The 19,342-nt window shown below is 39.2% G+C and overlaps 1 protein-coding gene across 1 annotated transcript in view; it reads right to left on the reverse strand.

Moving 5' to 3' along the window:
- Positions 1-19,342, reverse strand: part of JAKMIP2 (janus kinase and microtubule interacting protein 2) — a 172,559-nt gene that overhangs the window by 25,168 nt on the left and 128,049 nt on the right. Inside the window, exons 10-18 of the mRNA XM_019924657.3 lie at positions 19,128-19,256; positions 16,385-16,468; positions 15,639-15,701; positions 13,010-13,108; positions 11,613-11,711; positions 9,860-9,913; positions 8,476-8,541; positions 4,357-4,425; positions 2,725-2,802 (exon numbers count right to left, since the gene is read on the reverse strand). Of these exons, the coding sequence (XP_019780216.1) occupies positions 2,725-2,802; positions 4,357-4,425; positions 8,476-8,541; positions 9,860-9,913; positions 11,613-11,711; positions 13,010-13,108; positions 15,639-15,701; positions 16,385-16,468; positions 19,128-19,256 (741 nt within the window). The remainder of the gene's footprint in view (positions 1-2,724; positions 2,803-4,356; positions 4,426-8,475; positions 8,542-9,859; positions 9,914-11,612; positions 11,712-13,009; positions 13,109-15,638; positions 15,702-16,384; positions 16,469-19,127; positions 19,257-19,342) is intronic.

Below are 19,342 nucleotides of genomic sequence, written 5' to 3' on the forward strand. Positions count from 1 at the left end.
TGGAATTTAGCATCTTACGTGTGGTGTGTGAATGTACACATGTGTGTACATGTGGAGGGATGTATTATTTTAGTCTCACAGGATCCTAGCAACAAAATAAATTTCAAAGCTTATCCAGCTTAGGGACTATCCTGATGGTGCAGTGGTTAAGAATCTGTCTGTCAGTGCAGGGGACAAGGGTTTGATCCCTGGTCTGGGAAGATCCCACGTGCCGAAGAGCAACTAAGCCCATGCGCCACAGCTACTGAGCCTGAGCTCTGGAGCCTGCGCACCACAACTACCGACCCTGTGCACCACAACTACTGAAGCCCGCACTCCCAGAGCCTGTGCTCCGCAACAAGAGAAGCCACTGACATGAGAAGCCCACACACTGGGACTTCCCTGGTGGCGCAGTGGTTAAGAATCTGCCTGCCAGTGCAGGGGACACGGGTTCGAGCCCTGGTCCGGGAAGGTCCCACATGCCACAGAGCAACTAAGCCCATGCGCCGCATCTACTGAGCCTGTGCTCTAGAGCCCACGAGCCACAACTACTGAGCCCGTGTGCCACAACTACTGAAGCCTGCTTGCTTAGAGCCTGTGCTCCACAACAAGAGAAGCCACCGCAATGAGAAGCCCGCGCACCGCAACGAAGAATAGCCCCCGCTCGCCACAACTAGAGAAAGCCCGCACGCAGCAATGTAGACCCAACACAGCCAAAAATAAGTAAATAAAATAAATTTATATATAAAAAAAGAAGCCTGCGCACCGCAACGAAGAGTAGCCCCCCACTCGCCACAACTAGAGAAAGCCCGCGTGCAGCAATGAAGACCCAACTCAGCCAAAAATAAATAATTAAAAAAAAAAAAAGCTTCTCCACCTTAAATATCCTTTTGATGATCCCCTTTATAAGATGCCATAAGGATCATCTAGCCAATACGTGAACTACTCCGATGATGGAGAGTTTGTTCTTTTTCTTGTGATCCTGTCCATGTCACATACTTTTCATTTTTAGCAAGTCCTTACTTTGTTATAATAACTGTATATCCTTCTATTCTCAAATGTAGCTGAAAATAAGTTTGTTCTCTCTTTCATTTGACAGATATTTAAAGACATCTATCGTGGTGGCCATATTTTTATAAATAAGCATTGAAAAGTGGTCCAAGTTGGAGTAAAATACTTGAAATTGGAGGTATTTCACACACATAATGCCACCTCTCTTCCACATGACACACCTCTGAAGATGGCTTTATAGTCTCCATTTTTTTCTTATAAAAATAACAATTGAGAGATATAGCCTAGAGTCTTTGGAGTTGGTCTGTTTTTTAATACTCTGAGATTTATAGTTGCTCTAGCTATAAAATGCTTCCTTGAGGCTTTTCTTTTTTAGATGAAGAGTCTACTGCTTCTTATACCCCAGTTTTCTTTTCTTTCACATGCTTCAGATACAGTTTCCAAAATCTATCATCTTATCCCCTGTGACTCTGACATAGGTGAAAGGACACGCCCTGGTGAGGGATGTTCTCCAGGCTCCTGTCCTGGACTAAGCAGGTCTCATCTCTTAAAAGTTAAATATATTAATAATTATCTGAATGAGTCTTCAGTCCTGGAACACACACACATGCAGTTTAATCTTACCGTGTGTAGGTAGAGAAGGCAAGGCTAAAAGGATAGGAAGGGAGGGAAAAATTACCTCCTTCTTTATTCTCTAATCAGCAGCCAATACTCATCCTCTCCTTTCCCCATCAGTCAGTGCTCAGAATCTCTTATTCATCTTGGGTGGGGAGTACTAATTCATCTTTGATATAAGCAGGGGCTAAGTGCTTCACTCTTTTCCCAAAAGTGACTCAGGCTGCTTCCAGGAAAGCATTATAAAAACCTCTACTAGCAACTCCTCAAAATGTTCCTCTTTTTCTCTTGAGTCATTACAGTGTATTATGGTGGGGGGCAGGGTGGTGTCCACACGGAGAGAAGTGCAAGCTGTAGTCCAATATTAGGAATGATGCTTTATGAATTTGGTTCGGGGGAATGGATCAAATGTGCTCCTCCTTCAGCACAATCTTCTGGAGGAGAGAAAAAGGCACAGCCCATTTCCCCATACATTTTTAAAATTTTTTTAAATTTTATTTATTTTTTTATACAGCAGGTTCTTATTAGTTATCCATTTTATACATACCCGTATATTCTTACTGTGGCTGGATGACGGTAGTTAAGGCCACAATGTCTGGAGTCAGATCTAAACACTACCTACTTGTGTACCAAGCTGGGCCAAGTTCTTTTTCTCTCTAAGCCTTCATTTTCTCATATGTAATATATAAATAATAATATTCCCTATACCTCTTAGGGTTGTTGTCAGAAATAAATGAATTAAAAATATGTATCACATTAAATACATCATTATTCTACCCCTAGACTAGGCTCCCCAACAATCAGATTTGATTTAATAAAATTTCTCTTTAATCTACATTGCCATCCAATCTGTTGTTTATTTAAATATTATTTAACAACACAATTCAATTTTTTAAAAAATCAAGTATAATGAAATATTTATTAACTATTATAAGAGTATTGTAACAGCAAAGAACTAGAGATATATTTGTTCTAGAATGAGAACTGGAAAACTCTGAATAAATGAGCTGCACGTTGTGGTCTATTCAAATACATGACATGACAAATTACACAGGATGCTTTACTCCAGAGCATGTAATCGTAAACACTCGGAGTGTCTCCAATGCTTGTTGTACCTACCATATATGCTTGGTCGAGAGCTTGTTTCCTGTAGTCTAGTTCTTCTTCCAGATAGCCTTTGATTTTGCAGAATTGTTCCTAGAAAAAAGGGCGACATTAATAGATAGAGTCAGCTTAGTTAATGAGAAAGTGATATATATATTGTATTGATTAGCGTTTTCTCTAATTCCACTGTAAGACAAATCACTAGTATTTGTAGGGTCACAGATTTTGTCTTTTAGGGAAATAGTTCAACTTTTATAGTTTCACACAGGGAATGTACAAATCAATGGAAAGAAGAAAAAATATATAACAAACAATCCACATGGAATGTCTTAAAGGATTTCTATACCAATTTAAGAGTATGTCATTAAGGATAGATTTTTGTTTGTTTGTTTGTTGGTTTGTTTTTTGGCCTCACTGCACGACATGTGGGATCTTATTTCCCCGACCAGGGATCGAACACATGCCCCCTGCTGTGGAAGCATGGAGTCTTAACCACTGGACCGCCAGGTAAGTCCCTAAGGGTAGACTTCTGACAAGATAAATGCTATAGATGCTAATAAATATATCTGTGTAAATATACTGGGATAGTATATTTTTGTAAGAATGTCATGAAATGTAATAGAGCAAAGTTGTATAATAAAAAACAATTTATTCAAACTCATCGGTGTATCATTAGCAAACACAAAGATAATTTAGAGAGTGGGCACAAAGTTAACCACACATATTGCTCCATCCACATACCAACTAACAGACCAATTTATCCATCTGCCTGTCTCGCTAAGACTTACGAAGGGGTGGTGGAGGCAGGGGGTTGGGGGTGGGCATCTGCTTTAAGAAGAGTCATGGGGGACTTCCCTGGTGGTCCAGTGGTTAGGACTCTGTGCTCTCACTGCAGGGGGCATGGGTTTGATCCCTGGTCAGGGAACTTGGACCCTGGTGTGTCCTAAATAAATAAATAATTTAGGATGGCAAATTGCATGCTGTATGGTTTTTTAACCACAATTTAAAATAAATTTTATTTTAAAATTTGAACACAGGTGTACAAATCTCTTTGAACACAGGTGTACAAATCTCTCTTCAAGAGCCTGCTTTCAGTTATTTTGGGTGTACTCCCAGAAGTGGTGTTGCTGTATCATATGGAAATTCTATTTTGAATTTTTTGAGCAACCACTAACCATACGGTTTTCCATAGCAGCTGCACCATTTTACATTCCCACCAACACTGCACAGGGTTCCAGTTTCTCCACATCTTCATCATCACTTGTTATTTTCTGATTTTTGTTGGGTTTTTTTGATAGTAGCTATCTTAATGGGAGTGAGGTGGCTTGGGGATTTTTAATACCAAAGTTACACCCATCATTTCTGTCAATTTGGTGGAAAAATTATTTAGCCTAAGAAAGAAAACACCTAACTGGATTTTCTTCAGCATTAGTTCTGGAAATACTACAAAATTACAACATGATATTTCTGGAGGCTATAACTTGAAATTGTGGGGTACTTCTGGGCATTCTGTTTCACAGTCTATACACAAAATAATGGCAAGGCTACAAACTTCCATCCGTGCCAGATAAAACTGCTAGAAAACAGTTGTTTTCCATTTGTCTTGTCAATTTTTCTTTTGTTTTCTGACATCTCATTTTTACTCACCATGTCACTTTCCAATTCCATCATTTTCTGGTGCAGGGCAGCCTCTGCTCCTTCAATTTGCTGGATCCACTAAGGGGTAAACCAGACACAAGTGTTTGACATGATTGCTTGACATGGTGTAAATGGTGCTGCCTCCTGAGCTGCTTAGTGTCTCTTCCCCTTATATCTCAGGAAGCAGACTAAGAATTGGAGTGAAAACTTGGTACATTTTAACTCTTAGCTCAGAAACAAGTTTATAAATTTCCACTCATTCATTCATTCTTCATTCAACGAAAGCCTTCATTGATATCTACCATGTGTGAGGCAATGTGCTAGGTACTAGGGCTGTGATGGTGAATAAGACCAACACATGTTTTGCCCTCATTGGACACCATGGGAGGCTTTATTGGAAATGACAGTTGCACTGGGTGTAAGGAATGAGTCAGAGATGACTAAGCAAAGGGGAGGGGCAAGTTCCAAGCAGAAGGTATGTCTAATTCTCCATGATTGGAGGGAGCATGATGAAAGAAAGAAGGCCAGGTGAATCTGGAGAAATGGCATTTTTTTCAGTATATGACACTGATTACAGCTAAATGTTGAGGAATCATTTTTGTTGAGTGGAGACAAATTTTAAATCACACAGAAAGAACTTATCTTTCCTAACACTTAGAATATATCATTCTGTTAGATGGTGTTGATATTAGCGCAGATCAACACCCTGAATGAATTTAGACTTTGAATAATATACTGTGAGCCTACCACATATATGGTTTCAGAGAATAAATTGTTATAATGGGTCTCCATCAAGTTAACCATAAACTTATCCCTCAGGGAGGCAATTGGGCAAATAATTAAGTGTGTGGGTCCTAGAGGCCGACTACCTTGGGTCTAATCCCAATCCTAGCTTTTCATGGCTATGTGGCCTTGAAATGTTACCTGGTTTCTCTAAGCCTCAACTTTCTTATCTGTGAAATGGGATTAATAATAATGTGAAGATTAAAGGATGTAATAAACCTAAGGTCCTACTGACAGTGTACTGCACGTACTAGGTAACCAATACATTCTTGTTTTTGGTTAACATTCATTTTTGTACTTCCACACTGTTAGAAATTTGCCTCACTACCAACTATTTCTTCTTAGTTTGTTTGTGATAAATTATGTGGTGTACTGAGCATTTTTCTATATACTAAAGCCTTGGTATTCACAAGGGGCCACCATATCCAACAGCCCCTTGGCTGTAAGGAACATGGGGAAAGAAAAAAGGCCGTGGAGACTGGAGAGGTGCTAATCTCTCAGCTCTTGTACATACATATGGCTTCTCTCATGAAACAAATTTCAGTCCAAAGTCATGGGTTTCTTGTAAACACCCTCATATTGCAATTGTGTACCATCAAGCTTTATTAAAATGCTTTCTCTTGCTTGCTGCCTATTTACCATTGAGAAACAAATTCTCTTGTGTACCATGTTTTTTTTTTTTAATATTTACTTATTTGGTTGCGCTGGGTCTTAGTTGCAGCAGGCGGGCTTCTTACTTGTGGCTCGTGGGCTCCTTAGTTGCGGCATGCATGTGGGATCTAGTTCCCTGACGAGGGATCGAACCCTGGCCCCCTGCACTGGGAATGCGGAGTCTTACCCACCGTGCTACCAGGGAAATCCCACACTATGTTTTTAAGAGAACCGTGAAGTGAAGTAATCCGGTCATGGGCTTTAGCTATAGATTTGTATGTTGGCTCCTGACTCTGACTACATGGATGATGCAGGATGAGGAATGAATAGCCCAGGCCACAGTTTTCTCACAGATAAAATGAAAATAGTGGATGAATATAGGGTGGTTGTGGGGAGCAATGAGATAGTGCACAGACAGTATTTAGCACAGTCCCTGGCCCGTAATATGTCCTCACATAAGGTCACTGCTCTTATTATTTTTAATACGAAGTCACAATAGGATTTCCTTGTTGGAAATTTGTCTAGGCTCAACCTCTGGCTAAAGGTCACACTCTCAGATGGTAGAGAGATAATTCAAATGTGTGGTCTCAGGAAGTTCAAGATGATATTTACAATTACTTGGAGGTAGAAATGTTTATCTGTGAATCCCAAACATGGGGGGAGGCGGTGACTTTAGCTTATGAATTGCAAAGATTTGCACAAAAGGCAATTGCACAGACCATGAGCATTTTAAGGACAAGCTTGTGTCTTACTCAGCTGATTCCTCACTTTCAATCACAGTGCTAAGCGCATAGGCATCACCCCTTGATTGTTTAATCCGAACCCTTCACACCTGTTTTGCAAAGGAGGTAAGTGGAGGCACGAACTAATACGTCAAAGCTTTACTAGAACAGTTCCTACGTGCTATAGGGTACTTTCTGCTTTTAGTAGGAAGCTTGAGGGAAAGCTTGCAATAAAGAATCATAGCCCTTCATGACTCCAACTGGATGAGATGCTCTGGTGTGAAAAACTAGGAAAACAAAGAGTGAAAAACAGATTCCAGAGTTGCCCTCGTGGAGCGTAGAGTCTAGTGAACTACAGGAAAAAAAAAAAAAAGTGTGGTTGTATTACCGTTGCTAAAAGCCATGGTAGCAGAAGCACAGGTCACTGTGGGAACACTGAGTGAGAAGACCTAACTGGGCTTGGGTGAATAGGAAGGCTTCCCCATGTATGGGAGGGTCTAATGATTAAGATTTAGCCAGACAAAGGTAGAAAGGGAAGAAGAGAAAATCTAGACAAAAGGAACAGTGTAAAGGACCAAGGGATGAAAATACGTAGAGGTACATAGAGACAGAGATAGAGTGACAGAGAGACAGAGAGGGAGAGGAGAGAGAAGAGAGGAGAGAGGAGACTGGAGCCCCAAAAGGATCTGTGCATGGCTGGACCTTGGTTGGTGACCAAGGAAGGAAGTGGGGTGCTGGAGAAATAGGTAAGGGCCAGTTCCAAGGGGGCCCTCTTGCCAAATTCTGGATTCTAGACCTATGTTAGGGACAATGTAGTGCTATTAATTTGATCACAAGAGGAAAGGGAAAGTGATAAGGTCTGTTATTAAATTGTGAAGGGTGGAAGTTTTTAAAAGAGCAAATCCCAGATATTTCACATGAAATACTTCAGTATGTGTCCCTAACGCTTAAGGTCTTTTAAGAAATAACATAACCACAAGGCCATTTCCACACTTTGCAAAATTAATATTAATTCCTTTTGTCATCTGATACCTGGTCCATATTAAAATTTCCCCAGTTGTCAGCAAAATGTCCTTGGTTTCACACTTGGTTTGCTTGAATCAGGATGCAAAAAAGGACCATTTCAATATTTCTTAAGTAACTTTTTATTTCATAGCAATTCTTCCCTCTCCCTCTGCCATTTTTTTAAATGTCATTGTTTTGTTTGAGTAACTTAACTGGGTCATTTGACCAGCAGAATTCCCTCATTTCAGACTGGAGCAAGGTGAATGCTTGCTCATGGTTTCATTTAATTTACAACATGCTTTTTTATGCATTTAGAAATTAAGAAAGCATCTCAAGGAACTTATAGTACATAAGTTCTTACTTTACCCAGCCATGTACACATGACTGTCAGCTATGTGCTGATTCTCAAGGTGCCCTGAATACAGCCAGTTACCAGGTTTCTTCACTTGGCTCTTTCCTTTTTTCTCTCTCTTGCATTTACCAGGTTTAGACACAAGGGGGTGAGAGAACGCGCAGTGTTGCTCTTCTGACAGTCCCCAGGTTGGGCTTTCTAAATGAAGGTGCAGGGAGCCACCACCAAGTTACAGAATCAGTTGGAATAACTGGTAGGTATACACCCAAGGAAAAGCCCACAGAAAGAGCCATGCTCCAATTTACCACTTAACAAAACCCTTCTTTATTGGTTTCCCAGCTTGGTAAGGATGGCTTAAGTAATGTAATCCAGGTTTTGCATTTTTACAGAATTATATTTTTAAGAGACTCCAAAGCAAGAATTATCCACCCACCCTAAATCAGTGTGTTGACTCCTCTTTTGTGTGTTCTCATTCTATCTGGGTTATATCACCCTGAAGAATAAAATATTTATTAGGTATTCAATAATGCAAAATCATGTGCAAAGAGATTGTCCTTCAACCCCAAGTGTTAAGCCAGACACTGAGATGATTTGAATGTTAGTATGATTTATTACCTTTTCTGCCAGGGACAGCACAGTGCTGGCCTGAATTATAGCCACTTGCTCTTCATTTCTTAAATTCTGTGGCGGGGGTTGAAGGGGTGGGGAGAAAGAAAATAAGCTGAAAACACTTTTTGACATTTATACTATCAGAAGATACTGCCTAACTTGCCTGCCACATACGCATGCATAGAACATTCACAAACGGCCTATTCTATTTAGTAATAATTCCTAGCAAAGAGTTCATTCAAAACCTGTAAAAAGTACATTAAATGTCATGGTTTTATATCTCTAGTGCTGACTTGATTTTGTTTCACTGTAAGCATACTGCATGAATAGTCATAAGAAAAGCAGAAACCAAAATGAAATAAAGATAGTGGGAAGCAGTCACACAGCACAGGGAGATCAGCTCAGTGCTTTGTGACCACCTAGAGGGGTGGGATAGGGAGGGTGGGAGGGAGATGCAAGAGGGAGGAGATATGGGGATATATGTATATGCATAGCTGATTCACTTTGTTATACAGCAGAAACTAACACACCATTGTAAAGCAATTGTACTCCGATAAAGATATTAAAGAAATGAAATAAAGAGTAATCTCTTCACAGCAGTTTGATGTGATTTAATCGATTTTGTTCTCTCCTTTGGTAATTTTTCAAGGGAAAAAAAATAGTGTGACTATTTCAACCTACATACATCATTCATCTAGTATCTCAATGAATGGTCCTCCCACTGAATTAATATGCCTTGACCCTGTCTGGAAGGTGTTTTTAGAAAGAAAAGGGATTATAGTTTCCTAGCGCATTTTTATGGGGCTGCCACCAACCCTACTGTTTAGCAGCATTTGCAACTGCATGACTGATTAATTTCACCCCCATGCCTCCCAGCAACAGTCAGAAGGTAATTAGCTTTAATCAGCGCACACTCCATTGGCATTCAAACCTGAAACCTGCGCATGAAAAGCACCTTACCAGTTCCCACTTCTGCCACTACCTTCCAGAGATCCTTACAATCCCTTAGCTGAGTGGTTTGATAGATTGCTGATTCTTTTCCAGAAGCCGCATGCTTAAGTGAACCTGCTGTCTCACTTGCTATTATTTTTTTGTTTTTTTCTATTTATTTATTTAATTGAAGTATAGTTGATTTACAATGTTGTGTTAGTTTCAGGTGTACAGCACAGTGCTTTAGTTATACACATATATATGTATAACTACATATATACATGTATATATATGTGTATAGCTACATTTTCAGATTCTTTTCCCTTATAGGTTATTACAAAATACTGAGTATAGTTCCCTTCACTTGCTACTGTTTTACACGTAATGCATTGGCAAGTATTTCTTGCTTCTCTTCAGGCAAATGCGTATCTTTACTGTACTTAATCAATTCATTACTTACCCCGTTATCACCCAAGATATCAAGCTGCTTTATGAGATCAGGGATGTTCACATCCTGCAAAATCAAGGAGATTCTTTCAAGTCATGGCTTACCATTCTATCAGTGCCTGCCTGAACCTTGAGTTAGAGAGGACATTTTGAGACCTGCTCTTCCTTGGTTCGTTTTCAATCAGGCACAGCTGGTTTTACAGTTCCACTTTGCTTCATATAAGCCGTGTGAACCTGGGAAAACTACTTAACAGTGCATTTTCAATTTCGCCAACTGCAAAATAAATACTTTCTTCATAGGCTGATTTGAGGATAAAGAGATTGTACATGAAAGCATCTAGGATGTACTAAGGACTCAGGATTTGCTCAGTAACTCTTTTTCTTATAATTGTTGAAAATTGTTTCAACTGTGGTAGATTTCAAGTATTAAGAAAAGTAACAAGAAAGAAATTTAAATAACCAACCAATTTCATTCTAATTAATGGAATTCTGACCTGGTTGAGATTTTGACGGCCACATAGAAAACTACAGAGCAGTTTTATTTTTTAGGTGTTTAGCATTAATTCCATCCTATGGAAAACAGCTGATTTTTATTATAGTCCCTGAGTCAATTTGAAGCAGCTGAACTCCATTTAAAAGAGTTCCCTTGTATATAAACTACATGCACTGATTAGGTTGTTTGTGATTTATCTAAAAATAAAACATCTAAGGAAAAGACAAAGTAAAGTGCTTCTCATTGAATTAGAGTTGAATCAAAAAATTGCTTTGGTTTACAAATTTTCACGCAGCCCAGGAAGGCCAGAAGTTTAAACAACATGAGAGTGGTTTAAGACAGAAGTCAAAGAAGCACAATTTTCGACCTAATTTCCCCCCCATTAGTACCACGTTCTCCTTTTACTCAGGTTCAGATAACAGTTTAGCAGATCCTTACTGCCAGAAATACAGAAGTCTAGCTCAATCTCAGAGGTAGAGAGAAGGCAACTAAAGCAGGTATATTTGGCAGCTCAGAGTGGGAACAGGAAGGGCCATGCAGAAGGTAAGGAGAGACCAGAAAGAGCGGGAGGCTTCCTAGCCTTACCTCTGGAATAGTCAGTCACTATGTGATTCTGTTACATTGAGGGACAATATATTTTCCAGGAGATGGAGCCACCTCCACTCGACCTTAATATTTAAAATGTATTCCAATATCACTAAAGATGAAATTATATTTTGTCTAAGTGAGCAACATGTTATAATCCCCAAGGCCTTCCAAAAGTGAAATCCTCCCTAAAACACCCATATCAAGAGAGATGGTGGGCAAGATGATTTCAAGGTTTCTTCTAATACTGAAATTCCAAGATGATGAATTCCATAGCAATTAGAACAGCACAACAAAGGGACTCAACAAATACCTTTTTATCTGGCATCCTTGAGATATGTTTCTTAAAATATTGAATTTATTTAATATTTCTTCCAGATAATCAAGGGTAATTATCTTAATATTTTGATTCTGTATCACTCTTTACGTTACTGTTCTAAATAATCATGGCTTCCTAGTTTTTTGTTTTTGTTTTTTTTTTGCTGTTACCATTCATACATCTGTCACACATTTATTTTGTGTATGTTCTGTCGATTTTCCCATAGATGTGACTATTTTCAGTTCCTACATAGTTTGTATCAAAATGACAACCAGTGACCGAAAGACAAAACAGTCACAAACAACCTCCCCTTTTCCAATTCCCAGTTTTTCTACTGTCTACAGCATACACAGGGAAACATCTGCCTACCTTGACACCTTCTTTCATACAGTAGATCTGTAGAGCACTCACACCATCTGAGAATGGGTGAATTTGCAGATTAAATGGAGGGGATCGTCTCTCTCTTTCCTTGAAATACAGTGAAGAATATGTGGGAATTAAAAAAAAAAAGCAACAACTGATTAATCACTAAACCAGTTGTCTGTGGCCTCTATGCTATTTCAGCAGCTTATCAATATGCCATTTGGCAAAAAAAAAAAAAAAAAAAATCGAACTCAAGATCTTCATGCTTGAATTTAATGGAAAAGAACTGATAAGTCAACTAAGAGATGTGGGAGAAGAATTTAACATGGTGTCATCCAGTTTTGCAAATTTTTTTTTTTTTTTTTGCGATATGCGGGCCTCTCACTGATGTGTCCTCTCCCACCGCGGAGCACAGGCTCCGGACGCGCAGGCCCAGCGGCCATGGCTCATGGGCCCAGCCACTCCGCGGCCAGTTTTGCAAATTTTTGGATCAAGGAAATGTGGGAAGTGGAGTTCCATTTTAAACTACATGAATATTTAGAGCTTTCACGTATCACAAAGAATGTTCTTCTGACCATGAAGTTTTATGGCAGCTCATGGTCTTCTGCATATTCAATCCACTCAAGCTTTATTAGTAAGATTTGTGGGCTACCAAAGATGACCTAACTCTTCTTCACTGAAGCATACCAACTACTAACTTTATCCAAACCTAATGTAAAATAACCTCAAGAAGAAATTGTTGGCGAAATAACAAAGAAATCAAATGGGAAATTTTCTTATCCTTTACATATCATGCACATTCAACCAGACCCTATGCCGGATTCTGCATGATACAATCAAAATCTGATTTGATTGATACGTTTTACTTAAAAACAAAGACTCTGAAACTTGGTCAAGTTAAACAAAGTATTTCCTAAAACAAATTACCTTGCTTCTTAGCCTTTTGCATAATGCATTACAGAATAAAAAGTTTACTTACAGATTCAAGGGTTTACCAATAAAATATTTGTGTATATAGTACATTTTAAAATATAATTCTTGAAGTAATATTTTCTTGAGTCAGAATTCAATGAAGGATGGAAATGATTATTTAAAAGCAATGAAATATAGATAAAGTTTGAAATATATTATTCAAATTATTTTAAAATTATTCATTAGCCTTGTTCATAAAGGCAACAGTGTTGTAAAGTACAGTATCTGAACAGACAATTCTGAGTTGCATCAGTGCTTCACCACGTACTAGTCACAGGACTTGGGCAAGTTATTTAACCTCAGTCAAATCTTGGTTGTGGTTGTGAGGTCCAATGAGAGTATGTATCTGAAATGCTTAAGCTAGTACCTCACACAAAGAATGGGTTCAGTGCATGTTAATATTTTTATTATCATTATCATCATTTCCTTACTTCTAGCTCTAGATTTCGAAACTCCAGCAGCTCATTCTGGTCTCTGGCATCCTGCAGTTCCTGTTGGAGCCGGTGATTTTCTGCCTCTTGTTTTTCTATCTGATAAAGTAAATCCTCAAGTTAGGTGGACATTGCGAAAAGCATCTACAACTTTGCAAAGCAAGCATGGACAGCATTCATTTACAGGGTGAATAAATCGTCTAGACCATGAAAAAAAGTCCCAAGTAGATGTGAATAAACTAAATCTTTGGTTTTCCCTCTAGTTATCCTTTGGTTGAGTTTTTCGGGTCATAGAAGAAAATACTGGAGGATGCCTCCATTCATTGAGATAAAGTCTAGGGACCCTATGAATACTGAATCTGTCCCTTGCTGTCTGGGACAGTGTCCAAGAACTAGATTTAATGGTGCAAATAATGGAGACTGACACCTCTTATTTCTGGAGTTACAAGTTGTTGAAGAAATATTTTTTTAAAACAGCTCTGATCCTACACAAAAATTTGTTGAATTCCAGTTACATGCAAAATAAAGCTGAAGTCTTCAATGGAATTCAAAAACCTTAATAATCTGCTCACCAGATTTACGTGTTATCACTGTCATGTCTACACACACACACACACACACACACACACACACTCTCACATGTGATCACATACACTTGAATCTAGAAACCCAGATCTACCCTATGTTCTGGTTACTCCAGGAGCTCTGTCTGTGCTCACCTCTGCCTGAAAAGGGCTCCCCAACTCCCTTTTCTACATGAGGAAATCCTATACTTCCTTGATGTCTCCTACCATAAGAGCCTTCCCCCTGGCTCCTTAATCCAAAGTGACAACTCTCCCTTCTGTTTTCCCATAGGGCTTTCCTGTAGGACATCTAGTGTAACCTGATGAAGCATGGAATTAAGTTAGTTGTGTACAAACCTGCCTTGCCCTGTACACAGTGCCCACGTCCACAAGGGATCAGAACATTTTCATGATTTGCAATAGGTTTGGGGCTGCCTTCGATATTAGCTGTGTGGGTGGGCCTTCTGTACAGTAACTGTTTAAAATCTTGAATTTAGAAATAAAAAATCAGGGGCTTTTTAATGTAGGGTGAATCTTACTTTCTCAAGGATAAACACTTGAAGTAGAATGTTTAGCTTTATTGTCACTTTGGTTTTCTTTTACTCTTAGAAGCCTGAGCTCAAAAAATTCCCCTTTTAAGCCCAAAGAAATCAAGACCAAAGAAAATCAGAAAGAAGACATAATGGGAGTTATTTTTTAGATGATAAATAAGTGTAGTAACACTTATTACTGGGTATCTCGGAGACTACTAAAATCTTCTTTTTCTCATAGTCTCCTGATATAGAAAAATTATAGAAAATAAAGATGCGGGAAAGTGAGATACTATGTAACATTAATTTATGTAGCCAACTCAAGTTTTTTCCACTAGATTTTTGTGGTCTAGTAAACTTTTGAAAGTTTTTAGAAGTTGACTATTTCCTAGAATCTTGGATTGACATCAGAGATGGGATATTTGGGGAGATGCCTGGCTCTGGTGGTTAGCACTAGCCATAATATTAGTGGTTCACAGGTGGCTACAATTCATAGACCAGGGCTAATGTCCATAAAGTTTCTTTATAGGGACCCGCAACCTTTCTGAGAGTACCAGTCCTCAATCCCGGAACACCCACCCCCCTTCCATACATCAGCTCTGTCTCTCATCATGTAGAAAGTGAGACAGGACGAGAGGGAGGGGAGGACAAGCGTCTTCTTTACCTTTTCATGCTTACCAGGGTGTTGCAGTTAACTTTTATTACTTGTCAAGGCTAGTGAATATTGGCAGAAACAATCCTAAAATAATTTCTATATAACTCTACATCACCCTACAGAATTATTTCCCTTTTTCAAATGGGCTTTCAAATTCTCTTTCTGTCAAGAATAATATGAGATTATTTTGTAATCGTTTCACATCATCAAAGGGAAATACCAAAGGAAAAGCCACGTTTGAACTTAAAATGATCTCTGTTGTATTTCACTGCCCCTAATCAAAAGTCTATGTTCAGCTAACCCAAACTAATTTTATCTATTGGGCCGAAACCAAGCCTTTGCATCTTGATTTGTTCCAACCTCCTGGAAATGCTCTTTTGTGATCTGGATGTATCTTTTGAAATGTTCTTTCATAAAAAATAAACAAACAAGCAGCGAACATTAGCAAAAAATTAACAGTAAGAACACACTCTATGCTAGGTTGCAGCATGTCCTTGCACAAAATAACAGGTCCTATTCAAAGGGTGCTCTTGTAGATGGACAACCACATAGGATGTGTGCATGTGTGGGTGTGTAAATATATATATACGTACAGTACATATACAGTATATATATATGGGTAACAAATCAATAGGTTTCAGGGATCACATCCTTTCAAGTCGGCACAACGCCCAGCGCAGAGCCATGCACACCACGTGCCACTCAACTGATGGTGATGGCAGTGACAGAGATGCAGTTGGGCACTCAGCAGAGGGGAGCACAGCGCCAGAAAAGCCTCCCCGTCCCCTAGCCCCTGTGCCACTCCTGAGAGGACCCCCTGCTGCTCCTGGATCTCTCATCATTCTCTCCTCTGCCCCACTAGGGTGTTGCGCCCCACATACCTTTTCTAAAAGCTCCTGGTTTCTCTTAATGAAAAGTTGTTTATCTTCTACCCAGTGTGAATCCTGTTTGACAAAGAATATCGCGCAGTCAGCATTTCAGAGTGGCATGAAAGAGCATGTGTCGTCAAACCACTTTGCCAGAGCCGTCTTCTCTCCACCCGGATTGTTTGCCTGCCAACGACTGGTAAATGACATCCACCCCGGCCTGCTCCTTATTCCAAGACACTGGGGCCAAAGTTGCCGGGAAAATTGAACCCCCTTTTTATTGTCACTCACTATCCCTATCTTTTTAAGTCTGAATAATCCAGGACCAGCCTTCTGGGGACTCAGAAGTGACCACACAGGCAAAAAGTGAAAAGGGTCAGAATGCACACAGGCTAGATACATATGGATGGAAAACATTAAAATGCAGAACCATAAATGTAGCATAGAGGCAAAGAATGCAGCTTGAGGGGTGGGTCTTGGTCTTAGCAGCTCATGACCATTCTAGGCTACGTGTACAGGGCTCCTCTTCCTCTGGCATTCTCTCTCTTGCCCAGCCTCATTCACTGTTGTAGCTGGGTTCACACTCTGGCCAACCAAACACCAGGGACAGAAACAGAGAGTTGAACATTCTGACACAGTTTGAGAAAGGTCACTGTGGAGAACCAAGCCGTGTCCTGGATGGGCCCATGCACAGGGTGATCTAGAGGAAGGTCAGTTTGAATTGTCTGCATCTGCAGAAGTGGGAGCAACCAAATGCCTACCTGCCCTTTCTGAGCCAGAGTCGCTTCCAGATCTTCAATTTTGGCTTTATACCTTAGCACCTCTGCCTGGAGTTGCTCTTGAGCCTAGTGAAATCAGAATTCCAGAACTCAGTACGTAAAATGGCAACTCAACATTTTTCTTCCCCTCGTGTTCCTTGATTAGAACTCAACAATTGAGGAAAAAAAAAAAAGAATTTTCTATCACCAAAGAATATTTTCTATCTATTTTTACAACCTAAATTCTCTGTGTACAATTTTCAGTGGCTACCTTTACCATCTGGTTAAAATTCAAACTGTTTAGCTTAGGATTCGAGCACTTCTCTTATATTTCCAATCTTTTCCCACCACTATCAATGCAGGGTCCATCCCTTACCTGCTGGTGATCTCCTTGTTTCCTAAATATGCCTTGTACCTCTCTGCTTCTCTCTTTATTTGAACGACTTCCCCTTCTGGAAAGCATTCTCCCATTTTGCCTCCCCAAAATCCTTCTGTTCTTTTGAAGCCAACTTTGTGCCCTATATTTAAATCTAAATCCAAATCTATGTATGTAGGTATGTACATATGTATCTATCATGTGTTTTGTGTGTGTGTGCACGCACATGTGCGCACATCAGCAGTTTGGGACACTGATTTGTACGGAACAACCTTACTTCATTTAGTCTAGTAATTTTTTAGATTCACTTGTATTCTCTCTTAATATGATCCTACTTTTTGTGAAAAATAGCTTTTTTTGTTTTCTGGTCACACATATTTTTTTTCCTTGTCTTATGATCTGGATAGGTTCAACAAAGTTGAACAAAATCAGTGATGATAAGTATTCTTTTCTTATTATTCGCTGTGAGGAGAATATTTCTTTGGACTGTTAAGTGTTATATTTAGTGTTAGCTTCTTTATCAGGTTAAAAAATTCCAAGCTTCGTTTGCTAAGAATTAATTTAACTTTGTTGGCGCAGTGGTTAAGAATCCACCTGCCAATGCAGGTGACACGAGTTCAATCCCTGGTCCGGGAAGATCCCACATGCCTCGGAGCAACTAAGCCTGTGTGTCACAACTACTGAAGCCCGTGTGCCTAGAGCCCGTGCTCTGCAACTAGAAGCCACCACAATGAGAAGCCCGTGAACCACAACGAAGACCCAACGCAGCCGGAAAAAAAAAAAAAAAAAAGAATTATTTTAACTTTGAATGGGTGTTGAGTATAACCTATTTTTTTTCCTTGTCTTGAAGTGATTAGGTCTTCTGTTTCCACTGATACTTTTTCATCTATACTATTTTTGCACTTCTACTTTCTTTGAATTTACTCTACTACTCTTTTCCCAACATCTTGATTTGTTTTAGACTATTTTGCTCAGAATAGTTAAGCTGTCTTACTTTAATGGCCATAAACAATGCTAAACCTGTATTTTGATGGGAGAGTGAGACTAGAGAAAGAGAACTGGGTTCTATGTCGTCACCTCTCCAAAAAACAAGGCATATGCTATTATTTCAATTGACCAATCCTACGCTGCTAAGAATGGGTAGTAAATACTGATAAAGGAATCCACAACTCTTATAGTATTAGGGCACAGACATGAAAGCACACACACACACATCCCTTCCTAATGATTGTTTATGTGTCTATTCCAAATCACAGTGGGTTTTCTTTAATGTTTGCTCTCTATGTATGTGTATGTGCATGTATGTATGTATGCTACCATTTAAAAATACAGCTATAATATCTATCCTTTCCCACTAACCAACTAACAGTAGTTCCTACAACACTCCTCAGTACATTGTAGACCTTCTAATTAGGAAGTAGGATAAAATCACTGGATGGTCACACTCTTTCTTGCCCCAAGTAAACTAACCTATAAGGAAGTTATGGCATAGTGGTTATGACTGAACTCAGAAGGACGAGGTTCATATCCTAGCTTTCATCTAAGCTACATACCCTGGTTTTAACCTAACTAAGCTACATTTAACTTCTACTAGGCTACTATTTCCTCTCCTGTAAAAAGGAGTTAATAATAGCATCTAACTCATAGAGTTGTTTTAGGATTACATGAGATAATGCATATAAAGTACTCAGTACAATGCCTAAAACACAGCAACGACTCAATAAATGTCAAGTATTAGTACTGTATGTGGCTTTTTAAAAAAACAGACTTATGAGAGGCAGTTGCAACATAATGGAAAAAACAACTGACCCAGTATGATATGACTTGGAATCCCAGTTTTGCACTTATTAGCTGTGTGATCTGGGGCAATTCAATTAACCTCTCTGAGCCTCAAATTCCTCTTTTATAAAATACCCACCTTAGGGGGCTGGCACAAGGGTTAAGTGAGATATTGTTAGTGACAATTCTCAGTAAGCTGTCAATGTAATGCTGTGCACTTATTAACTAAGAAAAAGAACTGGCTACCCATTGCTTTTGAAAGATAAAAGTTTTCTTTTTTATTAAGCAAGAAACTAAAAAACATGGATTACCAAAATTCAACATTGTTTAGCTTTGAAAATATAAGTTTTCAAATAGCAAAAATAAGAACTATGTACTCAACTATCTTTAAAGGAACAAAAGCATCACTCTAAGCTGGTTCTAATGTCTCTAGATCCAAGGTTTGTTGACATAAAAGATAAAGCAGTTCAAAACTGCAGTGGAGAGAAGGGTACAGAGAAAGCTACCCTATTGGTACTTTTATGTCTGCAATACTTTTATGCTATGACTGTCGCAAGCCTATTCAGGGCACTCTCCCAGATGTACACTAACCTTGGCTTCTCTTTCAGCATCAATGATGCCTCCAGTCTGCTCCTGCAAGAGGGCATAGGCTCTTTGGAGAGCCTGGTACTCTTTTGTTAATTGTCGGAATCGTAGCTCAGATTCTTCAGCTGCTAGACTCTTGAGGTTAAAAAAAAAGTCAAAAAATAATTATGTTCAGGTCCTGTGTTCAATGTGAAATATTAGCATTTGTCCATTTTTTAAAG

Source organism: Tursiops truncatus, chromosome 3 (genome assembly GCF_011762595.2).
Source record: "Tursiops truncatus isolate mTurTru1 chromosome 3, mTurTru1.mat.Y, whole genome shotgun sequence".
NCBI lineage: Eukaryota > Metazoa > Chordata > Mammalia > Artiodactyla > Delphinidae > Tursiops > Tursiops truncatus.